The sequence below is a fragment of the Ursus arctos genome, unplaced genomic scaffold, assembly GCF_023065955.2.
Source record: "Ursus arctos isolate Adak ecotype North America unplaced genomic scaffold, UrsArc2.0 scaffold_1, whole genome shotgun sequence".
Taxonomy (NCBI): Eukaryota; Metazoa; Chordata; class Mammalia; order Carnivora; family Ursidae; genus Ursus; species Ursus arctos.
Window position 1 is genome coordinate 108,587,340 of NW_026622763.1, and position 25,002 is coordinate 108,612,341.

The window sequence follows — 25,002 nt, forward strand, 5'->3', positions numbered from 1 at the left end:
GTAAATCAGGGGAGAAGGATGAGTGGTGTCCTTTGCTGGGAGGACCGTGGCATTTGCATGTGGGACGTGGAAAGGCTCTAGGAAAATGGGCTGCCTCTGTTTGCAGACCCAGAGCCCCACACCCCCTTCTCAAACAAAGGCAGATCCTGTTCCAGGAGCTGGGAGACCTTGCCCCTGGCCAGCCGGCTATGCCAGTCCCCTCTCCTGCCCATTTGCCAGGCAAGGTGAGGACTTGTGAGTGGCCATCCCCACCTGGGCAGGGCCGCAAGGACACGGTCCCTCCCAGTTCTCTGCCTACGGGTCTGGACCAGACCAGGCTCATGCTGGAAGGTTGTCCACGACCTTGGAGGCCTCTTCCGGAAGCCGCCGTGCCAGGTGGGAACCCGTTCTGTGATGCAAGGGCCCTGGGGTGGGAGGTGGGGAGATGGACTCCTGGGAGGCTGGGTGAGCACCCTCAGCCCATCGGGGCTCCAAGTGCCCTGAACTGCAGCTAGAAGCTCCAAGGTTCACCCTGGCGCCCTCGAGGCCTGCCTGGCCCTGGCGGGGGTGGGGGGGTGGTGAGAAAGGCCAGGTGCTCAGGGTGCCTTTGGGCAGGGCACCTCCAGCCCTAGGGATCCTCCGTTTTCCCACCTGTCCAGTGGGCCCACCATGGAGCAGATCCCTTCTGTGGCCCTTGTGGCTCGGGCATCCTCTGTCCCCATCCCCTCTGCACAGAGCGCTCAGAGGGGACACCGCCCCGCCCCTGTCCCCCCCACCGCTCACCACAGCAGGGGTGTTCGGCAGCCCCGAAGGCGGCCAGCGGCTTCGAATTCTTGAGAATGTTCCTCCAGAAATGCCCCCAGGGCCCACACTGGGCTGTACGAGGGACCGTGTCATGACGCCGGGGCTCTGGGCCGTCTGGACCCTGGAGGACAGTCAGGGGCTGCAGGCTCACACCCCTGCGTCTCTGGGGCTCGGGCTCTCTGGCCTCAATGAGCCATCCCTCCCGCCTCCTGTGGCTTCTCCACCCTCCGCCCTCCCAACCTCCTCGGCTGCTGACGGTCCTCATCGCCGGTGCTGGGGCAGACGGCCAGCCTCCTCCCAAAACCCCCCTTGCGGGCCACAGGGCTCCTCTTGCTCTTTGCCCCACTTTGCCAACCTGTCAACCGAACAGTGGCGCCTGACCTCCCCACAGAGGTACCCAGAGGCCAGGTGGGGAGGACGCAGGGTCAGCATGGCCAGGTCAGCCTCCCTGATGGCGCCTCGTCTCTATTAAAGAGTACCATCTGCTCCTCCGGGGGGAGAGGGGCAGAGAGAAGAGGGGGTCTCTGAGCCCACCCCTCTGCGCCCCCTCAGGCCCCGCCACCCCAGGCAGGACTGAGAGGGAGGTAGGCACACACTGGACAGGTAGACAGACAGACCGCTGCTGGGCCAAGCCTCCCAAACCCTCCCTCCTTCTCCTTGGTCGGCTCCTGGAGCTGGAGGCCCACGGAGGGGCCCGTCCTGTGCTTCCAGGTGGGACAGCTCGGCTTGGCACCCACCCTGGCTGTTGCTCCAGCCTGTGCCCTCCCCAGCGAAGTGGGTTCACGTGGGCTGCGTGGCAGTACGGGGACCACGTCTCACGTGCCTGCCTGGTGCTGTGGCTGCAGGAGCGGGATGCTGCGGAAACAGGCCCAGGAGGAGGACAGTACCATCCTGATCGACATGGCCCCCGGGGCCGAGAATGGCGACTCGTACGGGAGCACAGCCAACACCTCTGAGGTAAAGCTCAGGAGGCAGCCTCTCGCCTCCCCTCCCTGGGACCCAGGCCCGCAGTCCACAGTGGATTTAGGGGGTCTCTCCCTGCCCGGGCCTGAGCCCCCACCCCCCGGTGAGACTCAGAGTCCCGGAAGATAACGGCCCCAGTTGGGTCCCCCAGTGGGCGCGGACTCAGCAACCGTGGCCGTGGTGTCTTCCCACTGCCCTCACCCGATGCCCTCGAGCTGCCCTGGTGACAGGAAGGGGGAGGCTCCCAGGTCACCACCGAGCTCACCGGCCCTGGGGACGTGCAGACAGCCCCCGGGACAGGCTAGGCGAGAGGCCGGGCGCAGCCAGGGACAGGCCAGGTCCCACCGGCGTGAAGGAAAGCTAGAGGGATGCATATCATGTCCTGAAGCTTAAACACAGAAATGCTCCTTAAAATGCCGTGTTCTGACGTGTGCAAAGCATGGACGTGGCCTGGGAGGGGGCAAACCCCGACAGCCCCTGCCCCAGAGGAGGGATGAGGACGTCAGCTGTGTCCACGGTGTTTTGTTACCTTCCCGGGGGTCACCTGGACCTTCTAGAAAGCCCAAGTGATCCCACCCTCTGGGCCCCGTGACCGCCTCTAGCCTGTGTGCAGAGCCACTTCGGGGGCTGTCTGGCTCTCCTCCAGCCTCTGGAGGCCCTCAGTTGTGGGCACCCCTGGGTCCTGCCCATGCCACCTACAAGCCTGACCCTTGCCCACAGCCCAGCCAGGTGCTTGGAGGCCCATGTGGCCTTCGGGAGGCCGAGGGGCATGAGGCTGGCCTCAGCGCTGGACGTGCCTGCGTCTGGGAACTGGTCTGCCCCCACATGGTGGCTGTGTCCTCTGCTCGTCCTTCTGTGTCCCTGGGGGGGCTGAGGTTGGGGGGTGGCAGAATGTGAAGGAGTCATCGGGGTCAGAATGCAGCCACGCCTCTTCCTTTCCTTCCAGCTGAACGGACAGCAGGAGGCCGCCCACAGGGTGGGGAGCCCTTCCAAGCCCCAAATAGGTGAGCCCCTCCCAGTGTCTGACAGCCGTGCCCATGTTAGTCCTGGGGGTGGAGACCCAGATGGGATGTCCATGGGTGGCGGCCGGTCACCATCCCCGGGAACAGGCCGCCCCTCCCCCACCCAGCACTATCTCCTGCACCAGCCCTGGTGTCCATGCTATGCGCGGGTTGTGGTGAGGGCCTGGCGGTGAGCAGGACACGGCTGGGGAGCTGGATCTGCCTGGGGGGGGGGTCCCTCCTGAGGGGGCGGGGCTGGAGGGGCTCCCGGGGGGCCGAGGCCGCCCACCTCTCTCCTGCTCCCATCTCCAGAAGAAGGCAAGCCCACCCCTCCCCCAGGGCCTCGCCGCCCCCACCTCCTGCCGCCCCCCAAGCCCCAGAGAGCAGACACCCTCACCTCACACCCATCAGGACAGCGACTATTAAAAATAATAAAATAAAGCAGAAAATAACAAGTGTCAGCAAGGACGTGAGGAAGCTGGAACCCTCGGGCGTTGCTGGCGGGAACGGCAGCCAGTGCAGCCGCTGCGGGGAACAGGGCGGCAGCTCCTGAAAGTGAGACCTAGAGCCGCCCGGTGAGCCGGCAACCCCACTTGCGGCTGTCTCCCCGAAAGCGCAGGTGATGGGTATTTTGGAGGCTCCCATTCCGTGGCTCACGTGAATAACACAGCAGCAGTGAACATTCGTGCCCCAGATCTCGTGGGGACGTGTTTCTTTTCTGGGGCATATGCCTTTGAGGGCACTGAGGGACAGCAGCGTCACATGGCGACTCGGTGTTGAACACTCTCGAGAAACCGCCCAGCTGTGCGTTCCAGAGTGACCATTACCACTTCATAAACGCCACGGTTTCTGCGCGTCACCCCGAGCGGTCCTGCTCTCTGCCTTGATGAGTCCTCCTAGTGAGGACCGAGTGGCATCTCGCTGTGGTTTTGATCTGTGAGTCCCTCGTGGCTGACGATACCCAGCATCTCTTCACCGGCTTGTTGGCCACTTGTCTGTCTTCGGCAGAAAAACGTCTACTCAAAATCTTTGCCCATGTTTAAACCGGGCTATTCGTCTTTGTAGTGTTGAGTTGAAAAAGTTCTTTATATATATTAGATACAGGTTCCTTATGAGATATGTGATTTGCTAATATTTTCTCCCACTCTCTGAGTTACTTTTCACTTTCTTGGTGGTGCTTTTGAAGCATGTAGCTTTTTAGTTGTGACGAAGTCCCTCAGTCTCTGTCTTCCTGCTAAGCTCTTGGTGTCATATCTAAGACATCATGGCCTAAACCAGGTCATGAAGACGTACAACTGTTTCCTCCTGAGAGCTGTATCATTCTGGTTCTTACACTTAGGTCTACGATCTTTATCTTAAGACCGTAATTTCACTTTGTGTATGGTGTGAGGTAGGGGTCCACATTCATTCTTTTCAATCTGGATATTCACTTGTCCTCTCACCATTTGCTGAAAACACTATTTTTTTCCTATTGAACTGTAGTGCCCCTTTGTAAAAAAAATAAAAATAAAAACCAAAAAAATGGATTAACCATAAATATATGGGTTTATTTTCAGAATCTTAAGTACGTTTCATTGATCGTATGCCTATCCTTCTACCAGTACCACACTGTCTTGGTTATTCTATCTTCATGTTACGTTTTGAAGTCAAAAAGTGTGAGTCCTACAATTTTGTTCTTCTTTTTCAACATTGTTTTTTTCATCCTGGGTCTCCTGTATTTCCAAATGAATTTTAGACGTGTCATATTCTGAAAACACACACACACAAACCCCACAAAAAAGCAGCTGGGATTTTGATAGGATTGTGTTGAATCTATACATTAATTCCAGGAGCAATGCTATCGTTATAATAATCATCTTCTGATTCATGCTCATTTTCCTCAAGTTATTTTAACAATGTTTGGTGGTTTTCAAAGTATTGAGTCTTGCACAGTTTTTGTTAAATTTGCCTGTCAATATTTTATTTGTGGTGCTGCTATAGATAGAAGCGGTTTCCTTATTTCATTGTAAGCTTCTTTATCACTAGTGTATAGAAACCCAGCTGATTTCCGTATGCTGATCTTGTGTCCACAACTTTGCCAAGCCTGTTATTAGTTCTAATAATTTCGTTGTCAATTCCTTTGGATTCTCTAAATATAAGATCATGTCATCTGTAAGTAGAAATAGTTTTACTTTGCTATTTACCTATTTATTTACTCCTTGTGGTGTGTTGATTCCTTCTTGCACAAGTCAGAAAAGCAGGGGCTTCCCACATTTTGTCCAGCCTTCACAGTTCCCTATGGCAGGGAGGGAATTCTGATGGCGCCTTGCACTCAGAGTCCTTAAAGGCCCCTGTGAGCGGTGCAGAGCCGGGAGCCGCAGAGCATTCTCAGGAACAAGCCCCAGCCCCTCTGCAGCCCCTCCCACCAGCGGGTGCCCTCCTGGAGCCCACCCAGCCCTGACCAGGACCAGAGCGAGGGCTGGGAGGGAGACACAGAGCAAAGGTCAAGTGTCTGAGAGCTTGGCTCCTTCTTCCCACCAGGAAGCTGAGCGTCCCAGCTGGGATGCCAGCCCTGGCTTCTGTCCCTGTTGGTTCCTAGCAGACTTTGTCCTTGTTTGGGAGGAAGACCTGAGGCTGGGTCAGCAGCAGGACAGCGCCACCCGGGACAAGACAGACACACACGCGGCCTGGAGGGAGACCTTTCTGGATAACCTCCGTGCAGCTGGGCTATGTGTGGACCAGGTACCTGGGGTCAGTGGTGGGCTCTGCATCTGTTCGATGCACCATGACCTTCCCGACTAGGCCCGAGGGCATGGGGTCCAGAGCCCCGGAACAAACCAAGCACCAAAGTCCTGCTGGGTGCCCCACCCCTCGGCGAGCTCCCCGTGGCTGTGGAACCACTGACCACAGGCCAGCGCGACACGCACGCTCGCACAGCCAGGCACTCCTGGGAGCCAGAGCCCTTCAGACCCACCTGAAAGCTCAGAACCACATCCCGGGTTGTCCACATCAGTGTGCCCAGGCGTAACCCTTGTGCTGACGGCAGTGTGCGTGTACAGAGCTCAGCAGCTAAAGCAGCCCCTTGCCCGGACTGTGTCCTCTGTCACAGTGGCCCCACTGAGCGCACATCCAGCCGCAGCAGAGCGTGTGCGGCCGCGCGGGGCTCTGGCCGGTGGGGGATGTGGCCCTGAGGCCTCGTCCATCTCGCTGCACGCCCCACACCCCTCACGTCGCCTCGTCCCTGAGGCCTCGCCCTGTGTGTCCTCCGCCCACCCTTCCCACCGCCCTCCCTGGCCCCGGGAACAGTCCCTGCCGTCAGGTGTCCTCTCCCTGCGCAGAGTAAGCCAGTCCTGGACTGGACGTTCCTCGCGTTTTCACGTGTCTTTATCGTCTCAGCTCCAACTCGATGTTGCGAACAACGCAGCTTGGTTTTGTTTGAACTCAATCGAGCAGGACCGCGCTCAGCCAGCTCCCAGTCGAGGCTCTGAGACGCACCCCTGCGGGCGGGGCGGCCGCTGCCGGGCCACCATCCCCACTCAGCTCCCCGTGTGGATGCAGCCCCTTCATGAGTGGTCCTCGCGGGGAAAGCTGTGTACTGTGCTCGCCTTCCCCGCCCCTGACGCGCCTCCCCGGGGCCGGAGCCAGGGGATCAGGCTCCAGAGCCAACACCCCTCCCCTTCGAGTTTGGATCCACTTGGCAGTCTGGTGGGTGGGTTGAAAAGATGCCGCCCCTTTGTTGTGGAAAAAGCTCCTCAGCATGGCCACCTGAGTTGGCAGAAGCTTCGTCCAGCTGGGCAGCTTCCCTTTCGTGGAGGCCGCGGGGGACCAGCACGGGGGACAGCAGGGGCAGGCTAGAGGGCAGTTGTGGGCACACAGCACGACCGGCTGCGGGTGCCGGAAGCGCCGAGCGGGTCCACGTCGGTGTGTCTGCTCCCTCGGCCGCGGGCCTGGGCATGCGCATCTAGGGAAGCCAGGCTGCTGTGGCGGCGAGGCCTGGCGGCCACCGGACTAGGCAGGAATTTTGGAAACCTGCATACATGGGGCAGAGGCGCTGCAAGTCCCCATCTCAGGGCTCCAGGAGCGCCTGCCACACGTCTGCCCACATGCACACACATGTCAAGAGTCATGCCCACTTACACACGTGTGCACACTTCCACATGTCCACACATAACACGGATGTCCCGTGACTTGTCAAAGGCCAAGACCGTCTTTCACTGTCTGCAAACCAAACGCTGACTCGACTGCCTCCCTAAGTCAGAAGAGTGGGGCGGGGTGGGCGGTCTCAGCAAGCAGCCCGTGGGGTCACGCTGGTCCCGGGGGGGGGGGTGTCCGTCCGATGGGCTGGCCTCCCGGCGGCCATGCTCACGGCCTGCTTGGCGTCGGCGGCGTGCTCGCACTAGCACGTGCCATTCATCCGACAGCTGGGGCGCCGTTACCACGGCTACAGAGACATCTGTCTTCTCCAGGAGTGGGAATGGACACACACACACACACACACACACACGTGAACCCCGCACGCACCCCGCAGGCTCTCACGGAGCCCTTGGTCCCCGCAGCACGACGTCCAGGACGAGGCGGGCGCCGTGCACTACTTCCTCCTCAGCGCCCCCTGGGCCGTGCTCTGCTACTACGCGGAGGACCTGCGCCTGAAGCTGCCCCTGCAGGTACCGCGTGGGCCCGGGGTCCCCCACAGCACCGACCACCCTGGAGGCGCCCCACTCAGTGTCCTTGAGGGCCCCTCCCACCCCCATCTTTGCCCCAAGTGGGCAGCCAGGGAGTGTGTCCCTTCTCCAGGCCCAGACCACCCCTCCCCCGGCCACCCACTGAGGGCCAGGCCCAGCCTGCCAGCTGACCTCAGGTGACCTGCCCGGGGGCCGCTGTGCCGCCCACTGTACCGGCTCCCTCTGACCATCGTGGTGCGAGGGTGGACAAAGGTGTGGCCGCCCTCTTGTCTCTTCCTGCCTGGAGGAGCTCTGGGCCTCAAATTGACCAGCAAAGCAGCCCTGAGGCCCGAGGCCGAGAGGGGCGGGGGCTGGCCTGGTCTCTCCCCACAGGGTCCGCAGCAGGGCGGGGGATGGCAGGGGATGGCAGGTGGGCTCCCTCTGCTGGAGCCCTTCACCTGCTGCCCACTCGGCACACCCTCACACCCCCGCCCCACGGCGTGGACTCAGCCTCGGTGTCCGCATCCGCTCGAGAGTGGGAGCCGGGTGACGATGCCTTCCAGGAGCTGCCCAACCAGGCCTCCAACTGGTCGGCGGGCCTGCTCGCGTGGCTGGGTATCCCCAACATCCTGCAGGAGGACGTGCCTGACGTGCCCCCCGAGTATTACTCCTGCCAGTTCAAAGCGAGCAAGCTGTCAAGGTGAGACTGGGGCCCCCGCCGAGCCCGGCCGGACAGCCTCTCCCGCCGCAGAGAACTGGCCGAATGCGTCCACGCGAGGCTCAGGGGCTGAGTGAGCTCAAACATGGCGCCCCCTCCCCGGCTCTCCCTCCCTGGAGCTTCCAACAGGGGACATGCTCTCAAGTGGGCCACGTGGTCTGCATTAGTCAGGGTGTGCTGGGGGACAAACATCCCCCAAACCTGGCCGGACACTCAGGTCTGTTTCCTGCTCAGCCTCAGCTCTGTGGTGGGTGGGCAGGGTCTTCGGGCCAGGTGCCTCGCTTCCGAGGCGGACACCGAGGGGGGCCCCGTCCATGTGCATGGAACAGCCCCAGCCTGCAGACAAGGCTAGTGCCGGGGTGATGGGGACCGGTGTCGGTGACCAGCACTGAGGACCCCCAGGGAGTCTCACTGCCCAGGCTGAACACCTCCTTCCAGGCCTGGGGGACTTCCCAAGATCCTGGGGTCCATCGTCCGTCCACACAGGCCACCTCCAGACACCACCCACGAGGCCGTTGATCCCGTGCTCAGAGCCGGGGGGACACGTGGAAGACTCCCCCACTGCCTTGCCCTCTGCCCAGCCTGTGTGGAGGGGTCTCTGGGCTGTCTAGAGAACCTACTGTGACTTCCTGCCTCCAGAAAGGAGTCGATGGTGTGAGATGAGGCCTCGAGTGTGCCCTTCCCACGTGCACACCCATGCGTGTGCCCCTGCAGGTGCTGGAGCTCTGAACTTCCACACCCCACAGGTTCCTCGGGAGTGACAACCAAGACACCTTCTTCACCAGCACCAAGAGGCATCAAATTGTGAGTGGGGGTCCCCGCTGTGGCCCCGAGCTGGGGACAGAGGCCTCCATAGACACAGGAAGGCTCTCCTGTGATCAGAGCACTGGGGGCCCCTCAGGGCTGGGGGTTGGAGGCTTCCAGGCTGCCCCTGGCTCACTGCACTGTAGAGACCCTGCTCAGCACCCCTCCAGGACCCCCAGGGCCCAGGTGGGCGTGGGTCCTGCTGGTTGGTAGGGAAGGGGACCGAGGGCCAGAGTGGACCCACAGCATCCCTCAGACAGGCTGTTCTGCGAGGCCCGTTCCAATGCCTGTGGTGGGGAAAGACAGGAGGACAGGCCTGCCCGGGAGAGCTCCCTGCTGACCACCGAAGGGCACAGTGGGCTTGTGGGCTACCCGGGGCAGGGGCAGTGCCCACCCCTGACGCAGGCATCCAGATGGAGGCTGACTCCTGCCCAGAGTATGGGCTGGGAGCAGGCTGTGCAGGGGCCAGGGCCTGGGTTCAGATCCGGCCTTGCGTCCTGTGAGTCCGGTGACTCTGGCCAAGGTGTCAGCGTTTCTAAGGTGGGATCGTGGTGCGTGGGGCCGCAGGAGCGAGAGCTGAGCCCGTGCAGTACGGTCACTGTCAGCAGAGGGCTCAACCAGGAGCTGAGTGGGCCAGGCGGTCCTGCCCTGCTGTCACGTGACAGGTAACTGGGCCACGCCCCCCCCCCCCCCCCCCCCCCGCAGCTGTTTGCCATCCTGGCCAAGACCCCATACGGCCACGAGAAGAAAGGGCTGTGCGGGATCGACCAGCTGCTGGCAGAGAGCGTCTTCAGCGCGGCCTTCCCCCTGCATGATGTGAGACCAGAGGGTTGGTTGTTGGGGTGTGAGGGTGAGTTCCTGGCCAAGCAGGACCCCAGGGCCTGCCCTCCGTGCTAGGCAGCCGTGGTCAGTTGGGCGGTCTCTCTGGGATCCGCAGCACACCTAGGGTGGCATCAGGCCACACAGTGGCCTGTCTGAAGCCGTGGGTGGCCCGATGCCACCCTCCTTGCCATGTGACCGGCCCGGTGGCTCTCTCCCTGGGCAGTTTCCATCTTGGGGAAGACAGTGGGGTCTCCCGTGCCCCTCACGAAGCCAGGTAAAGAGGGCAGTACGGGGGAGGGGCACCTGTCAGCCTGACCAGTGTCCTTGACAAAATGCCCACTATGTGGGTCTGGGCCCTCGTGCACAGGACCCACCGTGAGTCCTCAGAGCTGCGCAAAGGGGTGGTGAGGCAGGGCAGGCCTGTACCCACCACTGCATGACCGTGGGGACATGGGTGGGAATACCCGGTGCCCCCTCCCCAACCGCTGACGGCGCTGTCATTCTCTGGGAGGCACAGCCGGCCCCACCCGCTCTGGCCCCACCTTCCCTGCCCTGGTCTTGGACCCCAGGAGCCTTGGCTGAGGGGTTCCACTCAGATGCCCCTTGTTCGGAGAGGTCTTCATGGCTCCCTGGTCCCCCAATGTCACCCTTCCGTCCCTCGAGCAGCACTCGGCTCCCACACCTCGGGGAGGGTGCAGTAGTGTCGCCCAGGCCAGCCAGGCTCTCCCCAGGGAGGCTTCTTGTCCACAGGGCCCGTTCCGGACGCCCCCAGAGGGCCCGCAGGCCCCGGGCCTCACCCAAAGGCAGGTCCTGTTCCAGTTCTGGGCTCGCTGGCGCAAGTGGAACAAGTACCAGCCTCTAGACCACGTCCGCAGGTACTTCGGGGAGAAGGTGGCCCTCTACTTCGCCTGGCTCGGTGAGTGCTGCCCCGCTGCCCCTCCCAACCACCGCACCCCCAACTCGGTCTTCAGGCTGCTAACCCATGCCCCCCCAGAGGGGAGCCACACTGACCCCCCAAGGAAGATGCTTCCTGACTCCCAGCCCTACCCCCGCCCAGCCACTGTCAGCCCCCCGTAATATACCTGTGGCCCTTCTGGGGCCCTCCTCACGCCCTAGGGAGGGACTGGGAACCCCCTTCTGCAGGTAGAGCCCCTCTTGACTCAGCCCCCAGTGTCCCCAACCCACGAGCTGTGGCCTGTGAAGCCCTGAACCACTGCAGGACTCCCGAACGGCGGAGGTCACCCTTGCCCGGGGGCCCAGGCAGGCTGGCACCTTCGGAATGACCTTCTGCCCTGGGCAGCCTGGGACTCCCTGCTCCCCTCACAGGCCCGCTTTGGCCCCAGCCCCGGTGCAGAACCATCCCCTCCCCTTCTGAAGTCCTTTCTCATCCCCAAACACAGCAGGGTGCTCTCCTGCCTGGGCCTGAGCAGTCCTTCGGGCCTGTGCTCAGAAGGCTGGCCATGCTGGGGTACTGTGCACTTGCAGGGACCCTGCCCTCATGAGCGCACCAGCCATGGGTGACACAGGAGAGGCCACCCACAGCCACTGTGGACCCAGATAGGGCGGGGGCAGCCTATGTGTGAGGACCCCGAGGCTCCCTCTCGGGGCCAGGAGAAGCAAGGGCCAGGGGACAGCGAAGCCAGGCTGGAGGGCCGCAAAGGGCAGGAGGACAGGCTCTTCATCGGGCTTCCAGACCAGGCGTCACTCTGGCTGATGCAGGCTGGGCCTGGAGGCAGGACACCAGGCCGGGGGCTGGGCTAGACCCATGGGAGGCTGTGGGGTGTCCGCTGGAGAGATTAGGGGTAACTGAGGGACCTGGCTATGGTGGGGTGGGCTGCGGGGGCAGGGAAGCATCCAGACTGGACCCCCATCTGTCTCACGGGTTGGAACGCAGTGGGCTGTGTGCCTCCCAGGGACGGGACGTCCATCCCGGGCGCAGTGGGTAGAGGCAAATGGGACTTAGGAAAGGGATGTCCAGGAGCCCTGGGGGGTCGGGGGCCAAAGTCAATGGTAGGGGGGGCAGAGGCCAGGAGTGGAGCTGGTTCAGAGCTGCCAGGGGAACGGTGCCTGAGCACCGTTCCTTGCTGGCTTCCTCCCAGAAGGTCTGAGGTTCTGCTGGCCAGATGGGGGTGCCCGAGGGACAAGCGTGGCTGAGCAGACCCCCACCCAGTGCTTAGCTCAGCGCTGGCTACACAGGCCCACGGGGCACTGAGCTGACTCCCAGACTTCCTCCACCCGGTCCCGATGGCCAACCCTGGTGCTGCCCCTGCAGGGTTCTACACAGGCTGGCTCCTGCCGGCAGCGGCAGTGGGCACTCTGGTGTTCCTGGTGGGCTGCTTCCTGGTGTTCTCAGACATACCCACGTAAGTGCCCTCTCCTCTCAGCTCCCAGCACTTGCCCTGTGGCTCTGGAGGGGGTGTGTATGGTTGGGGGACCCACAGGAGCCAGGCCCTGTGCAAAGCTGGGGACGGAGGTGAGCACCGAGCACATCCCTGCCCTCCTGTAGACCTGGTTGGAAGGCTGACACAGCTGGACAGGTAGGCTCCCAGGCTGACACAGCTGGACAGGTAGGCTCCCAGGCTGACACAGCTGGACAGGTAGGCTCCCAGGCTGACACAGCTGGAGAGGCAGGCTCCTGGGCTAATTTTATTGGTATTCACCTTGCTTCTTATAATAGAATAAGTGTTTCTTATAAGTAAATGGCTTGGTTTTTACTTCATTATGGAGCTAAAACTTCAAAAAGTTAACCCCAAAATTATCATTGCATGTAGTCTAAAACTACTTTTTAAAAAGAAATGCTGAGCCTGCCGTGGTGGAAAGGGAGAGGGTGAGGTATGGGACTGATGGGGGGCCGCCCCATGGCTCCTGCAACCCACCCCTGTGCCCCAAAGGCAGGAGCTGTGCAATAGCGAGGAAAGCTTTGAGATGTGCCCGCTGTGCCTCAACTGCCCGTTCTGGCTGCTCTCCAGCGCGTGCACCCTGGTCCAGGTACGGAGCCGAGTGGGTCAGGTGAGGAAGACAGCTCCCCTGGCTTCTGGTCCTGTCCCGTCTAGAACCCCAGCCCCACACCACTGAAGGCAGACACCCTCTTGCCCCTGTGAGCTATCTAACCTCCGTAGCAATATTCCCACCTGGTCGGTGTCCGTGCTTTGGCTCTCTTCTCGTTGTTGTTATGCATAACCAGCCAAGGTTAACAGGGAGACCTGCCAAGGCAGGCAAGCCCTGAAACTCTCAGGGAGAGACTGAGCAGGAGGCAGGAGGCACGTTGGAGTCCCGGAGCCCCGCACACTGCCTGGGCACGTCCCCTTTTCCATGGGAACAGTGGCCTCGTGGCCTTGCCTGCATTCCCCACACGTGGGCCTGGAGACCTGGTGCCCAGGATGGACCTTCAGACCAGACACACTTTGACACGCCTCTGGGACCCCATCTGAACCGGCTTCCTAGGGCTGCTGTCACAAATGATCATAACCGAGGGGCTTAAGACAACAAAACCCTGTTTTCTCACAGTCCTGGAGGCCACAAGTCCAGGATGGGGTGCCGTGGGGCTTCTTCTGCAGAAGCTGTTCCACGCCGCTCTCCTAGTGCGCGGGCGCCGCGGGTGTCTTTGGTGTCTGCTGGCTTGTGTCCCTCCAACCTCTGCCCCCACCTTCCCTGGCCTTTCCAGTGTGCGGCTCTGTTCCCCCTGCTTGCGTAAGGATCTGTCATGGGGCTTAGGGCCCCATCCAGGTGCTGCCATCTGGAGGTCCTTACCTTAGCTACGTGCGCAAAGGCCTTACTCCAAACCCGGTTACATTCCGTGATTCCAGCCGGAGATCTCCTTTGGGGCCCACAATTCAGTCCACTACAGTCCACCCTCTGGCCCCCCAAATTTCATGTCCATCCCATGTGCCAAGCACATTCACCCCCATCCAACATCCCCGAAGTCTCAGCCCATTACAGCATGAACTCTGAGTCCGAAAATCTCACCAGCTCTGACGGTCCCACGTCTCATCCCCTAATCATCTGTCGGGTGCGGTGAGCCTCTGGCTGCGGGCCACCCTGGGGCAGCACCCCTCCCCAGCCACCTGCTTCCAAGTACCGTGACGCGCAGCCCTAGGAGAGGCATTGCCATTCCCAAAGGGAAACTCCCTGGGAATCACGGGGCGCCAAGTCACAAGCAAGCCGGAGACACCCCGCCCCGCCCCACCCTGCAGGCTGGCCGGCTCTTCGACCACGGAGGCACCGTCTTCTTCAGCGTGTTCATGGCGCTGTGGGCCGTGCTGTTCCTCGAGTACTGGAAGCGTAAGAGTGCCTCGCTGGCCTACCGCTGGGGCTGCTCCGACTACGAGGACATCGAGGTGGGGCCCCAGGCAGTGGCCACTCTCCCCGTGGGTGCGGGCCGCTGCTGAACCCTGGCTCCCTTCCAGGAGAGGCCTCGGCCCCAGTTTGCCGCCTCGGCCCCCATGACGGCCCTGAACCCCATCACTGGTGAGGACGAGCCCTACTTCCCGGAGAGGAGCCGTGTGCGCCGAGTGCTGGCGGGCTCCGTGGTGGTTCTGATGATGGTGAGGGATGCCTGCTGCCCTGGCCTTCCGTCCCCGTCAAGTCTTCATCCTCCTGACCATGTGGGGCACCTTTGTCACCACTTCTCCCCTGGGAGCCGGGAGCCCGATGCCTCCTCCGTGACCCCAAGACTCTCACAACCCCCAGAAAGGCCCCTGGGTGCCTGGGCTCCAGAGAGGGGGCCAAGCCTGGGGCCAAGCCAGGGGGTCCAGGGTGCAAGAGGAGGGTGTGGGCCAGACAGGGGCTCTGGGAATGTTTCCCCGTGGAGGCAGGCCTGGGGCATCCTTCAAGCACAGGATGGGGGGTGGGGTCCCCGCACAGGGCTCCACCACACCCTGCCTTGGAAGCCAAAGGGCTTCCTGATGGGACCACCCTCCCTCCCCTTCCAAGATGTTAGCAATTCCCAATGTTTGGTTGGTGCAGGGGCAGGGTGGGGGTCCAAGAACAATGCACAGCGGCCCCTCAACACCCAGATGATGCCCACCCTCTATTCCTAATGACGTTCCTCCCCGCCCTCCCCCACTCTGCCCTCCACCAGGAAGGGGCACAGAGCACAGCCTGGTCTAGAGGGCACAGCGGTGTCAGGCCACTGCATGGGGGCTCATGCATCTGGCTGTCCCACAGGTGGCCGTGGTCGTTATGTGCCTTGTGTCCATCATCCTGTACCGGGCCATCATGGCCATCCTCGTGTCCAGGTCGGACAACACCCTCCTCGCAGCCTGGGTGAGCCCCCACCTGCCCAGCTGGTGGGTGGAAGGCGCTGGACCACCCATCCCCCACTCCACTCTGACCACCGATTCCCATCAGGCCTCGCGCATCGCCAGCTTCACAGGGTCGGTGGTGAACCTGGTCTTCATCCTCATCCTCTCCAAGATCTACGTGGCCCTAGCTCACATCCTGACCAGATGGGGTGAGTGGCCCAGGCTTCTGGGCCCTGACCCTGGGACCTGCCCAGCCCTGGAGACCAGAACATGACTTTCTCTCCCATCTGCTGGGTCCTTATGTATGAGTGAGGCACAGGTGGGCCATGTCGGACCCTCCCCGGGGCAATTTATGTAGCAGAGAGCTGGGCCTCAGCGGGGGGCGGGGGGGAGCCAGAGACCCCCACAGCTGAGCTGTGCCTCTGCTCTTCCTGCCCCTCTCCGGCGCCCTCTCTACCAGCCTCTCCCCCTCCTTTCCCTGCCCCGCATTTCCTGAGGCAAATGCAAATGAACCGGACAGTCCTTCCACAGATTCCTGTCTGCTACCAGCCTGGTCTGGGAGAGGGACAGAGAGCTCAGTGCCCATGGGGGGGGGGGGACGGAGTGCTGCAGAGAAAGCGAGTGGCCCTCAGCGTGGGGGGCGGGTGTCCCAGGCAGAGGCTCCAGGTGGGGGGACAGCAGTGGCAGGGCCCTGGAGGAGCAGCCCAGGGTCTCCCTGCAAAAGTGGGCTGTGTCGTCCCCCTTTTCTGGACACGGTTGTCCCCTTCAACTCCCCCGTTTATCCCCCTCTCCGGCACCTCCACCGCCCTGGCTGGGTGAGGCAGCCTCAGGTGCGGGGACTGAGCGAGGCCCCTTGTGCTGCAGAAATGCACCGCACCCAGACCCAGTTCGAGGACGCCTTTACCCTCAAGGTGTTCATCTTCCAGTTTGTCAACTTCTACTCCTCGCCCATCTATATCGCCTTCTTCAAGGGCAGGTCAGCGCCGCTCCCCCTGGCCATGGCTCTCCCCGTGGTCACCCTCGTGGGTGGGCACTGGGGTGCCGTCCAGATGCCTGGGGAAGGGGGGCGGTTGGCACAGGAGCCCTGGCTGGGTTCACCCAGCAAACCGGGCTTCAGGGTCCGCCTCGTGCTTCCTCCACGGGGCCTGGCAGGGGGAAGGGCAGCAGCCCCTCCTCACTCCTGGCCTTGGGACTCAATTCTCCTCCAGGTTTGTGGGATACCCGGGCAACTATCACACCTTGTTTGGGGTCCGCAACGAGGAGGTGAGTGTGTGGGGAGGCCAGCACCCACCAGTGGACGTGGAGACCCCGAGGCGTGCCTCCTGAGTCACCAGAGCCCCGCGGGACTCACACCACTTCCACCCCCAGGCCCACGTGTCCTACCCGTGTCCCCCGTTTCCGCGTGGCCTGATGCACACCTGAGCCAGGTTCCTGCCCCGGTGATGGACCTGAGCCACCGTAGGGGAGTGGGGTGCAGAGGCTGGCAACCTTCAAGGGCTAGGTGCCAGTGGCCAGGGCGGCCCTGGCTTCTCCCCACAGCTGGCCCCAGCCCCGTTAGCACAAGCTGCCGTGAGAGCCAGGCTTTCTCACAAAGTGGAAGTTAAACAACTTGCAGGATCGCTGTCGTGTGGGTCCCCCAAGCAGACCCCAAGATAAAGACTTGGGTGCAAGTAATTGTTCTGGGTGTCACCCCAGGAAGCATGTGAGGGGCTGGGGAGCAGGCGGAAAGGGGGTGCCTATAAGTAGTTGAGTGAGGGAGTCACTGCCATGAGCCCCTGGGCCCAGCTCTGCCCTGGACCCTCTGGGGCATTGTGGAAAACGCCCCCCAAACGGCCGTTGTGCATGGGGTTCCTCAGCTGTGGAAGGCCAGGCGTGCCCGAGCCCAGGGGCAGTGTGAGGGCTGTGCCTGGAGCAGTCCCCAAAGGCCACTGTGCCAGGTCGGGGGACATGCATGGGGTTCTCACAGCTCCCGCTGGGCTCATCACCTCTTCTCCTTTCCGAGGAGAAGGTCTCCTTCCTTCCCACAGGTCTGGGCTGTGACCCAACCCGATTGCTGACTGCAGAGGGGCCAGTTTCACATGAGATGGGAGGGGCTTCTCAGGGACAGGGCCACTGGGACCCCAACTCAGGGGCATGACTGTGCGTGACATACTCTATCAGTTAAGCAGCGTTCAGTGACCAGTGGAAGAAGTTGCTAACTCAAACTGACTTAAGCAAAAAAGGGAGTGTCACTGGCTCTGGTATTGAAAACATTCCCGGCCCTGTGGGGTCAGGTATGGCTGGATCCAGGGGTTTAAACAACATTGCACTGCTTTCCCCAGCATTGGCTGTGCCCTCAGGCAGGTTCCCCTTACCTGGTGAGGAAGATGCCTGAAGTTGGCCCAACACCCCCTGACTCAGTACCCCTGTGCAAGGCATGCTGTCTCAGGAGCTCCTTTAAAAGTCCCAGCCCAACTGTCACTTAACTCGGGTCACCAATTAGGGGGGCCTGAGTCCTCCTTGGAGCCACAGGCTAGGGTCAGCCCCACATAACCCTGCGTGGGTCCCCAAAGGAAATCTGGGGTGCCATACAGCAGCACCCCCATCATCCTTCTGCACAGTCTGGGAGTCTCTGGGGGGCTTGGGTGAGGTCAAGGGAGGGAGGGAGGGTCTCTGCAGTCCTCAATGTGTCGTGGCATGTCTGAAAGGGAGGTGTCAGCATGGCAGGGGGCCACCTTCAGGTGTCCAGAAGGTGGGTGTGAGGCCTGTCCCTCCCCCGAGCTGACCGGAAACCCCGCTGCTGTAGTGCGCGGCCGGAGGCTGCCTCATTGAGCTGGCGCAGGAGCTCCTGGTCATCATGGTGGGCAAGCAGGTCATCAACAACGTGCAGGAGATCCTCGTCCCGTGAGTCAACCCTGCCCTGCCCGGGCAGCGACCAGGGACCGTGGGACCTAGGGGTGTCTGGGGCAGCAGCTCCCAGTCCAGCCTGGAAGTAGAGGTGGAGGGAAGGTGGGTCCGGTGCCTCCTGGACCTCAAGGCCTCAGCTGCAGGCGAGTGGGAGGGCCTGCCCCCAGGCATCTGCCCCAGGGGCTCTGTGACACCCCACCCCGTGCGGTTGCTGCTTGGGCTTCCTTAAGGTCTCTTGCCCTGGGGCCAGCTCTTGTGTCAGGGGAGTCCTGGCTTCCCGGGCCCACCCCTGCCCAGGCTGGCCCATCTCTCTGCAGCCCACTCTGGCCGGGCCGGGGCATTCCTCATCAACCCAGCCTCCAGGGCAGCACCAGCGAGGAGCACGGAGGCCCCAGGCTTCAGGTGCCTCCCATCTCCCCAGTGCCACCACCACTGGCACCACTGTGGCCCACCTTAAGGCAACTGGGCCCCCTAGCAGGCTGCAGCCAAGATGCACACCCTCCCATCCCCCCTGCACACCCGATCTCCCCTCCCTAGCAGCTCCCAGCTTGGCTCTCCTGGGGCGCCATGAAACGTAGCTGTGGGACCTTGACCAACCCACGCCCCCCTCTGGGCACAGCCTCGCTTCTCCACACAGTTGGCGCAGGGAAGCGGAACTCAAGATTACAAGGGCAGGGCGTAGCTCAGCACCTGGCGGGGACAGGGCCTGGACAAGTGGCGGTATGGCAAAGCCACAGGCGTACATGTCCCCCCAACCCCAAATACGGTGGAGCGACACACATGTGCCCCCCCCCCCCCGGCACAGCAACTGCCCTCCTTTGCCCCCTCCCAACCTTGACATAGCTCTTGGCACCTGCTTTGCAGTTCCCAGGAGGAGCCCATTCCCCCAGAAAGCTTCCGTGAGCAATGCTGATTTTCCAGAGGACGCTGCGGGGAGCGGGGGAGGGGATGCCCCCCACCCCTGAAGTGTAGATGCTCTCCGCTAGTCTGTGCTGCAGAGGCTTCGCCCCTGCCCTCCCTATGGCCCCAGACCCATCCCCCCTGCAGCCCTGGAACTGTGGAGCACGCAGGGCCCAGCCTGGAAGAACAGGCCCATTTCCCCGGGTGTTTCGACCTCCAGGAAGCTACAGGGCTGGTGGCAGAAGTCCCGTCTGCGCTCCAAGAAGAGGAAGGCTCGGCCTTCTGACGCAGCTGGCCAGGCGCCCTGGGAGGCCGACTACGAGCTTCTGCCCTGTGAGGGCCTGTTTGAAGAGTACCTGGAAATGGGTAGGAGCCATGTTAGTGACTACGGCCTCGGCCAGCACTGTGGGCAGGGATGGGCATCTGTGTTCATCGGCCTGTGGCGACAGGATCCCTGGTGGAGCCAGGCCCGCCAAGATTCCAGAAAGGAGACTGCGGGGGCTGGAGAGAGGAGTGCCCGTGAAAGGATGGCCAAGGATGGGAAGGGGCAGCACTGCCGGCACAGGGGTTCAGAAGAGGGCCTGGGGGCCTTGGGTGGGGTGCCAGCAAGCATGGGCCAGAGCCATGTGGCAGGAGTGAGAAGAGAAGCAGAGTGCATGGGAGACGGGCCCTGGGGGTGGGGACAAGGGCCTGCACAAGACGCGGCTACACCTAGGAGGTGATTTTCCCCAGAGATCATCTCGATGCCCACACTCTTTGCTGGACTCCACTGTGCCCTAGTCAGGCGGCCCCCGTGCCTGTGGCTCATTCCCCATGCAGGCTGAAGCACTTTGGGAGGGCAAGGTCTGTGTCTACTAAGGTCCTCGTCCCTGCAAGTCCGGGGTCTTACTCAGAGATAAAGGAGGGGAATCGATCACGCCCAGTCATCATCTCAGGTGCAGCGCCTGAACCAAACCCAACGCCCTGAGCTCTCCAGTACCCAAAGCAGAAAGGGTCATAGATTGTTACTATCCATTGTTCTACGGATAATAGGGAGTAGGACAGTTCTTGAGGGAGACACATGCTTTTTCATGGTACGTGAGTGGGGTTGACCTCGTGTGTCCCTACTCCACCAGACAAGAAATGGGACCCCATGCTCCCCTTCATATGCTCACATAAGACTCAGAAATCGCTTTCAAGAAGCCATTCCCAGGGTCCCTGCCCGGCTCAGTCGGACAAGCATACAACTCTTGATCTCAGGGTTGTGAGTTCGAGCCCCATGTTGGGTGTAGACATTACTTAAAAAAAAATCCATTCCCTAAAGCTCCCCTGAGAGGGGTGAATGGAGAAGCCAGCCCCCAAATCAAAAGCAGGCTCCTGCTTCCGCCGCTGCATGAGCCCAACAGGGTGTCTGAGCACTGGGGAGGAGAGCTGCAGAGTCCCTGACCTCGGGGGGCACAGGGAGACCCAAGCCCGGCAGAAACGCCAGCCACGCCCTGTGAGCGGTCAGAGGAGGCTTCCTGGGGGAGGGGTCTCTGGAGCTCAGTCTATCCGAGGGGCAAGGGCAGGAGCAGCAGGTGCTGGCCCGAGCGTCCCCAGGGGCGGGGGTGGCTGTCAAAGGCTTCCGGGAGGGCAGTGGCGGCCGCAGGTGGGGGTCCCGGCGGTGACCGCCCCCGTCCGCAGTGCTGCAGTTCGGCTTCGTCACCATCTTCGTGGCCGCGTGCCCGCTCGCGCCGCTCTTCGCGCTGCTCAACAACTGGGTGGAGGTCCGCCTGGACGCGCGCAAGTTCGTCTGCCAGCACCGGCGCCCGGTGGCCGAGCGCGCGCAGGACATCGGCATCTGGTCCCACATCCTGGCGGGCATCGCGCACCTGGCGGTCGTCAGCAACGTGAGCGCGCGGGCGGGCGGGGCGGGGCGGGCGCCGGGGCCGCGCAGACGGGCTCGCGCTGACCCTTCGCCCCGCCCAGGCCTTCCTGCTGGCCTTCACGTCCGACTTCCTGCCGCGTGCCTACTACCGCTGGACCCGCGCCCGCGACCTCCACGGCTTCGTCAACTTCACGCTGGCGCGCGCCCCGCCCGCCTTCGCGTCCGCGCACAACCGCACGTGCAGGTGGGGCCGGGGGCGGGGCGCCGGGGCTGGGGGCGCGGCCGGGGCGGGGCGCCGGGGCTGGGGGGCGGTGCCTGGGGCAGGGCGGTGGCTCCCGGACCCCGGCCCTGCGGCTCCGGCCTCCGGGCCCCCTCCGGCACCACGCCCTGGGGAAGGTCCCTGTGCGTCCCAGTCCCAGCCCGCTCAGGGGCAGAGGCTTCTCAAGGACGTTTTGCCAGTTTTATTTACAGAAAACTATTTCAGCTACCTTTTTAAAATGTGCTGACACAAACCTGTTCATCATATTGTCTTAGATTTTTCTTAAGCTCTTCCGTTTTGGTAGTTATGACCTCATTTTTTCAGATAGAATTTTTATTTCTCCTCTTAATCAATCTTCTGGACTTGACACACTTAACTCATTTGTTTTGTGTTTCTTGGGTTTTAAAAAACGAATTTATGTAATCTTACTTGAACCCACCCCGTAAACGCTTCATTTCACGGGTAACACCTCTGTCCTTCTGAGGATTTCATCACTGCAGTTGTCACCTCCTTACCCACGAGCGATTGAGGGTAAGCTCCCCAACGCGGAGTTTTTGTTTTTCTACTTTTAAAAAATCATTGATTCTGGGGTCATTGCTTGGAGCTCAGAGAACCTGAAGAGTCCAGATGTTGCAAATTTCTCCCATTTGTTGAGTTTTCCTTTACGACCTGCTCAGTGGATTTTGGCTGTTTCAAGTGAACTCGAATCTGGTGTTTTGGAGCAAGGCTCGCTATGTCCTTAGGAGGTAAAGCTTCTTAGTCTTACTGTTCAGATTTTCTAAGCGGGACTCTGCAGGAATGTAGCTGTCGGCTTCCCCCTGTCGTCCTGTCACCTCTTGCTTTATGTGTTTTGAGGTTCTCTTGAGTTGCAAATAAGTTTGTATTTGTGACCTCTTCTTAGGATGCTTTTCCTGTTCGTTTCGTTTTCTTTATTTCTCTTGTTTTCTGGTGGATGAGTAGAAGTATTCTCTTTTCTTCTTCATGCTCATTTGGAACTGATAGTGTCCATTTTTATTATCGTGGAGGTTACACTTACAATTGTAGCATTTTTAACTCTATAAACGTCCCTAACCAAGGCCGTAGGGATTCGCTGGTCTCCTTTCCCTGCATGTGACAAGGATCTTCACACACTTCACAGCCAGCTGAGCACCCAGCACTGCACCTTATTGTTAGAGTTTTAGTTTTTACCATTAAGAAAAACACGTTTAGTCATTTGTTAGTCACATCTATTTGGTATATTTTAGCAGCTTCTGTGGCTACGGTTCCTTCTGCATTGCCTTCCTTCTGAGTTTATTTTTATTCTTGCTGAAGTGAACCCTGGAACAGCATTTTCAGGAATGGCGTGTTTGCAAACCCTGACGCAGGCTGGTTTTTACGTCGGGAAATATCTCTTTGTCCTTCAAATGGCGGGCATACAATTCTAGGTTGAGCTGTTTCCCTCGGCTCTTTGGGACGATTACTGTCTTGTGACGTGGCTCTTCTCGCACGAAGCATCGGTAGCATGACAGCGTTTTTTGCTCATTTTCCTTGACTTGTTTTACTAACAGGTCTCTGTCATGGTCAAGTCCACTTAAAAGTTTCTCACTGAAACTCAGTATATGCTTTTCATCTAAAAGGTGATGTCTTTCTTTAGTTCTGGAAACCTCTCCATTTCGTGGTTTCAAATAGAGCTTCTCTTGTCTGCATTCTCGGCTTCTGGAACTCCTGCCACGCTGGAGCACCTCTGTTTTCCCTTCATGTCTCTCGAGGGCATGGTGAATTTTTGTGTTTTTTTTTTGTTTTTTTTTTTACATCTTCTCGCTCTCTGCAGAGCATTCAGGGTGATTTCAAAGAATTGTCTCCACGTTCCCACAGTCCCTCTTCCGTTGTGTCTGGTTTAGCCACTGAAAGTTTATTGCATTCATCGATGGTTTTCCCCTCAATTACTGTTTAACATTCGAGATCTTTTTCACCCTACGAAGTTGGCCCTGGTAGTGTTTTCCATGGAGGGCAGCATGTAAGTTTATGTCACAAAACGGAATGCCGCATCTTATCGGAAGTACAAGCCGCTGTCAAAGGACGGCGGGATGACCGACGGGAAGCAGCGGGCTCTTCCTCGGGGAGAGCTGTGCCGGGCAGGCACAGGTGCGGACAGCTCGCTGCCGGCCTCCCGGAATGGCGCATTTGCACCGTGTCGAGGAGGGTGACGCCAGCCATTCAAGCACAGATTTATGCCGTATTAGCACATCCCCTGGACAATAGGACATTTGCCACCGCGGGGCCCAGTTTAGGCTGCAGGGGAGGGGGGCACTGAAAGCGAAAGGTCCTGTCAGAGGACCCTGCTTAGGAACGCTTCCTCCTTCAGGCGCCCTCAGGCACGCGGGGCCCAACCTCCCAGGAGCAGGCGCCCCAGCTGCCCACGCTGACTTCCGGGTCTCCTGCAGGTACCAGGCTTTCAGGGGAGATGATGGGCAGTATTCTCCGACCTACTGGAATCTTCTGGCCATCCGCCTGGCCTTCGTCATTGTGTTTGAGGTTAGCCAGGTTCCCAGATACCCCGGCCCCGGGATGCCTTGCCTGATTCACCATGCGGTGTGCGTGCGTTGGGGGGATGGGGTTGTAGACGCGCCATCACCTGGTCCCATCACAGCTCTCCTGAGCACCGTCTTCTCCCCATCTTGGAAGTGGTCATTCCCTGCCTGGCCTCTGTGTCTGGGCACTGCAGTGTGTCCAGGAGGCTCCACGGGGCCGCAGAACCTGAGACGGGTCTCTGTAGCTGTGGCTTCTGCCTCCTCCGGGGCTTCCTCTGCTACACTCCTGTTCTCCAGCTCAGCCCACACTTGGGGAGCAGGTGCCCGCAGCGGGCCCTGTTCGGGCCACTCTAGGTATCTGTCCTACCAAGGGGTGGGTGCCCTCCCCCTCTGCTCATCCCCTGTCCCACTCCCAAGCATGTGGTGTTCTCCATTGGCCGTGTCCTCGACCTCCTGGTACGCGACATTCCCGAGTCTGTGGAGGTCAAAGTGAAGCGGGAATACTACCTGGCCAAGCAGGCGCTGGCTGAGAATGAGGTGAGCGCCTCCCGCCTCCCCCACCCCCCGGCCCTCCTGCGTCCCCTGCCCTCATCCACCAGTGGCATGGCACCTGGTCCGGGCGCTCTGCCTTGGCACGTGACAGACCACAGTCAGTCCATTCACTCCCTCCTGCGCCCTCTCACAGGCTCTCTCTGGAACAAAGGACAACAGCTTCCTGGGCTCCGAGAAGAGTCTGGGCCCACAGCCTACAACGCCAGGAGTTGGCCAGGCCTCACCAGTCCCCTCCCTCTGAGGTCACAGGGGTCACCTCAAGTTGGCAGTCCCACCTGGAGGGCAGGGACTCAGAGGCCCCAGAGCTATCAAAGGCTCACTGCCCTCAAGAGGCCACACAGCTCACCTCCTGCCGCTTCCTGGCCCAGGGAGCTGTGCCCTCAGTGACCCTGGGTCTCTGCTCATGCACCTTACCTCCCAGGTGCTGGCTGGGGGCCCCCAAGGCCAACTGACTGCAGTCCCAATAGCTGGAGCTGCTCCCTGCCATCGCCCTCCCAGCCCCCAGGGCAGGTGGCTTCATACTTGATTTGCTGGCTCCCCTCACTGCTCAGAGCCCACTGCCTGCTTCCCCCCAGCGCCTTGCTGCTCTGGGCACTGATCCGTCACCCACATGCCACCTGGGAGAATCACGCCAGAGACTAGAACTATGTGGATCTCCAGCTACCACTCAAGAGCATGTGGAAGACACCCCTGGTCTCACAGGACCAAAACAAGACACGCCGCATGATAAAATGAGTTCTAGCACACGTTATCCAGTTTTGGGTTTTATTTTAGAATTTATAAAATTCCAGTGTCATCCATATTCATAAGCCTTTACACATGTTTGCATATAATCTCCAGATTCCAAAATTAAGGCCAAGGGACGGATCATAGCTATGGAAACACATGATATGGAAGACATTCAACAAAAGAAATGAACACGCACACCCCACCCTGCCCAGGGCCGTCCCGGCAGCAGGGGTGGCTGCAGGACACCAGGCCTGGGCAGGGTCATCAAGCAATCTTTAGTAACAACCACCAAAAACAGAGCACACAAGATCCCAAATACAGTTTAGGGAAGGGGGGGAACGAATGC

General features: G+C 60.7%; 1 protein-coding gene across 1 annotated transcript; it reads left to right on the plus strand.

The window, feature by feature from the left end:
- Positions 1 to 316: 316 nt before the first annotated feature.
- ANO7 (anoctamin 7) lies at positions 317 to 24,685 on the plus strand. The gene is made up of 24 exons (XM_026489227.4): positions 317 to 375; positions 1,629 to 1,740; positions 2,693 to 2,750; positions 5,326 to 5,468; positions 7,283 to 7,390; positions 7,951 to 8,087; positions 8,852 to 8,909; positions 9,615 to 9,725; positions 10,482 to 10,647; positions 12,004 to 12,094; positions 12,623 to 12,719; positions 13,925 to 14,068; positions 14,138 to 14,275; positions 14,898 to 14,996; positions 15,081 to 15,183; positions 15,839 to 15,950; positions 16,183 to 16,237; positions 17,760 to 17,857; positions 18,981 to 19,126; positions 20,423 to 20,628; positions 20,708 to 20,850; positions 23,289 to 23,379; positions 23,793 to 23,912; positions 24,061 to 24,685. Exons 2-24 carry the CDS (start codon positions 1,636 to 1,638, stop codon positions 24,166 to 24,168), a joined length of 2,637 nt encoding a protein of 878 aa, XP_026345012.3. The 5' UTR covers positions 317 to 375; positions 1,629 to 1,635; the 3' UTR covers positions 24,169 to 24,685.
- Positions 24,686 to 25,002: the final 317 nt, after the last annotated feature.

Bases quoted from the DNA above. Each gene is read 5' to 3' on its own strand.
- ANO7 (XM_026489227.4), top strand. From the start codon at position 1,636: ATGCTGCGGAAACAGGCCCAGGAGGAGGACAGTACCATCCTGATCGAC. The intron at 12,720-13,924 runs GTACGGAGCCGA...CCCACCCTGCAG, and splicing joins GCGCGTGCACCCTGGTCCAG to GCTGGCCGGCTCTTCGACCA. The intron at 16,238-17,759 runs GTGAGTGTGTGG...CCGCTGCTGTAG, and splicing joins TTGGGGTCCGCAACGAGGAG to TGCGCGGCCGGAGGCTGCCT.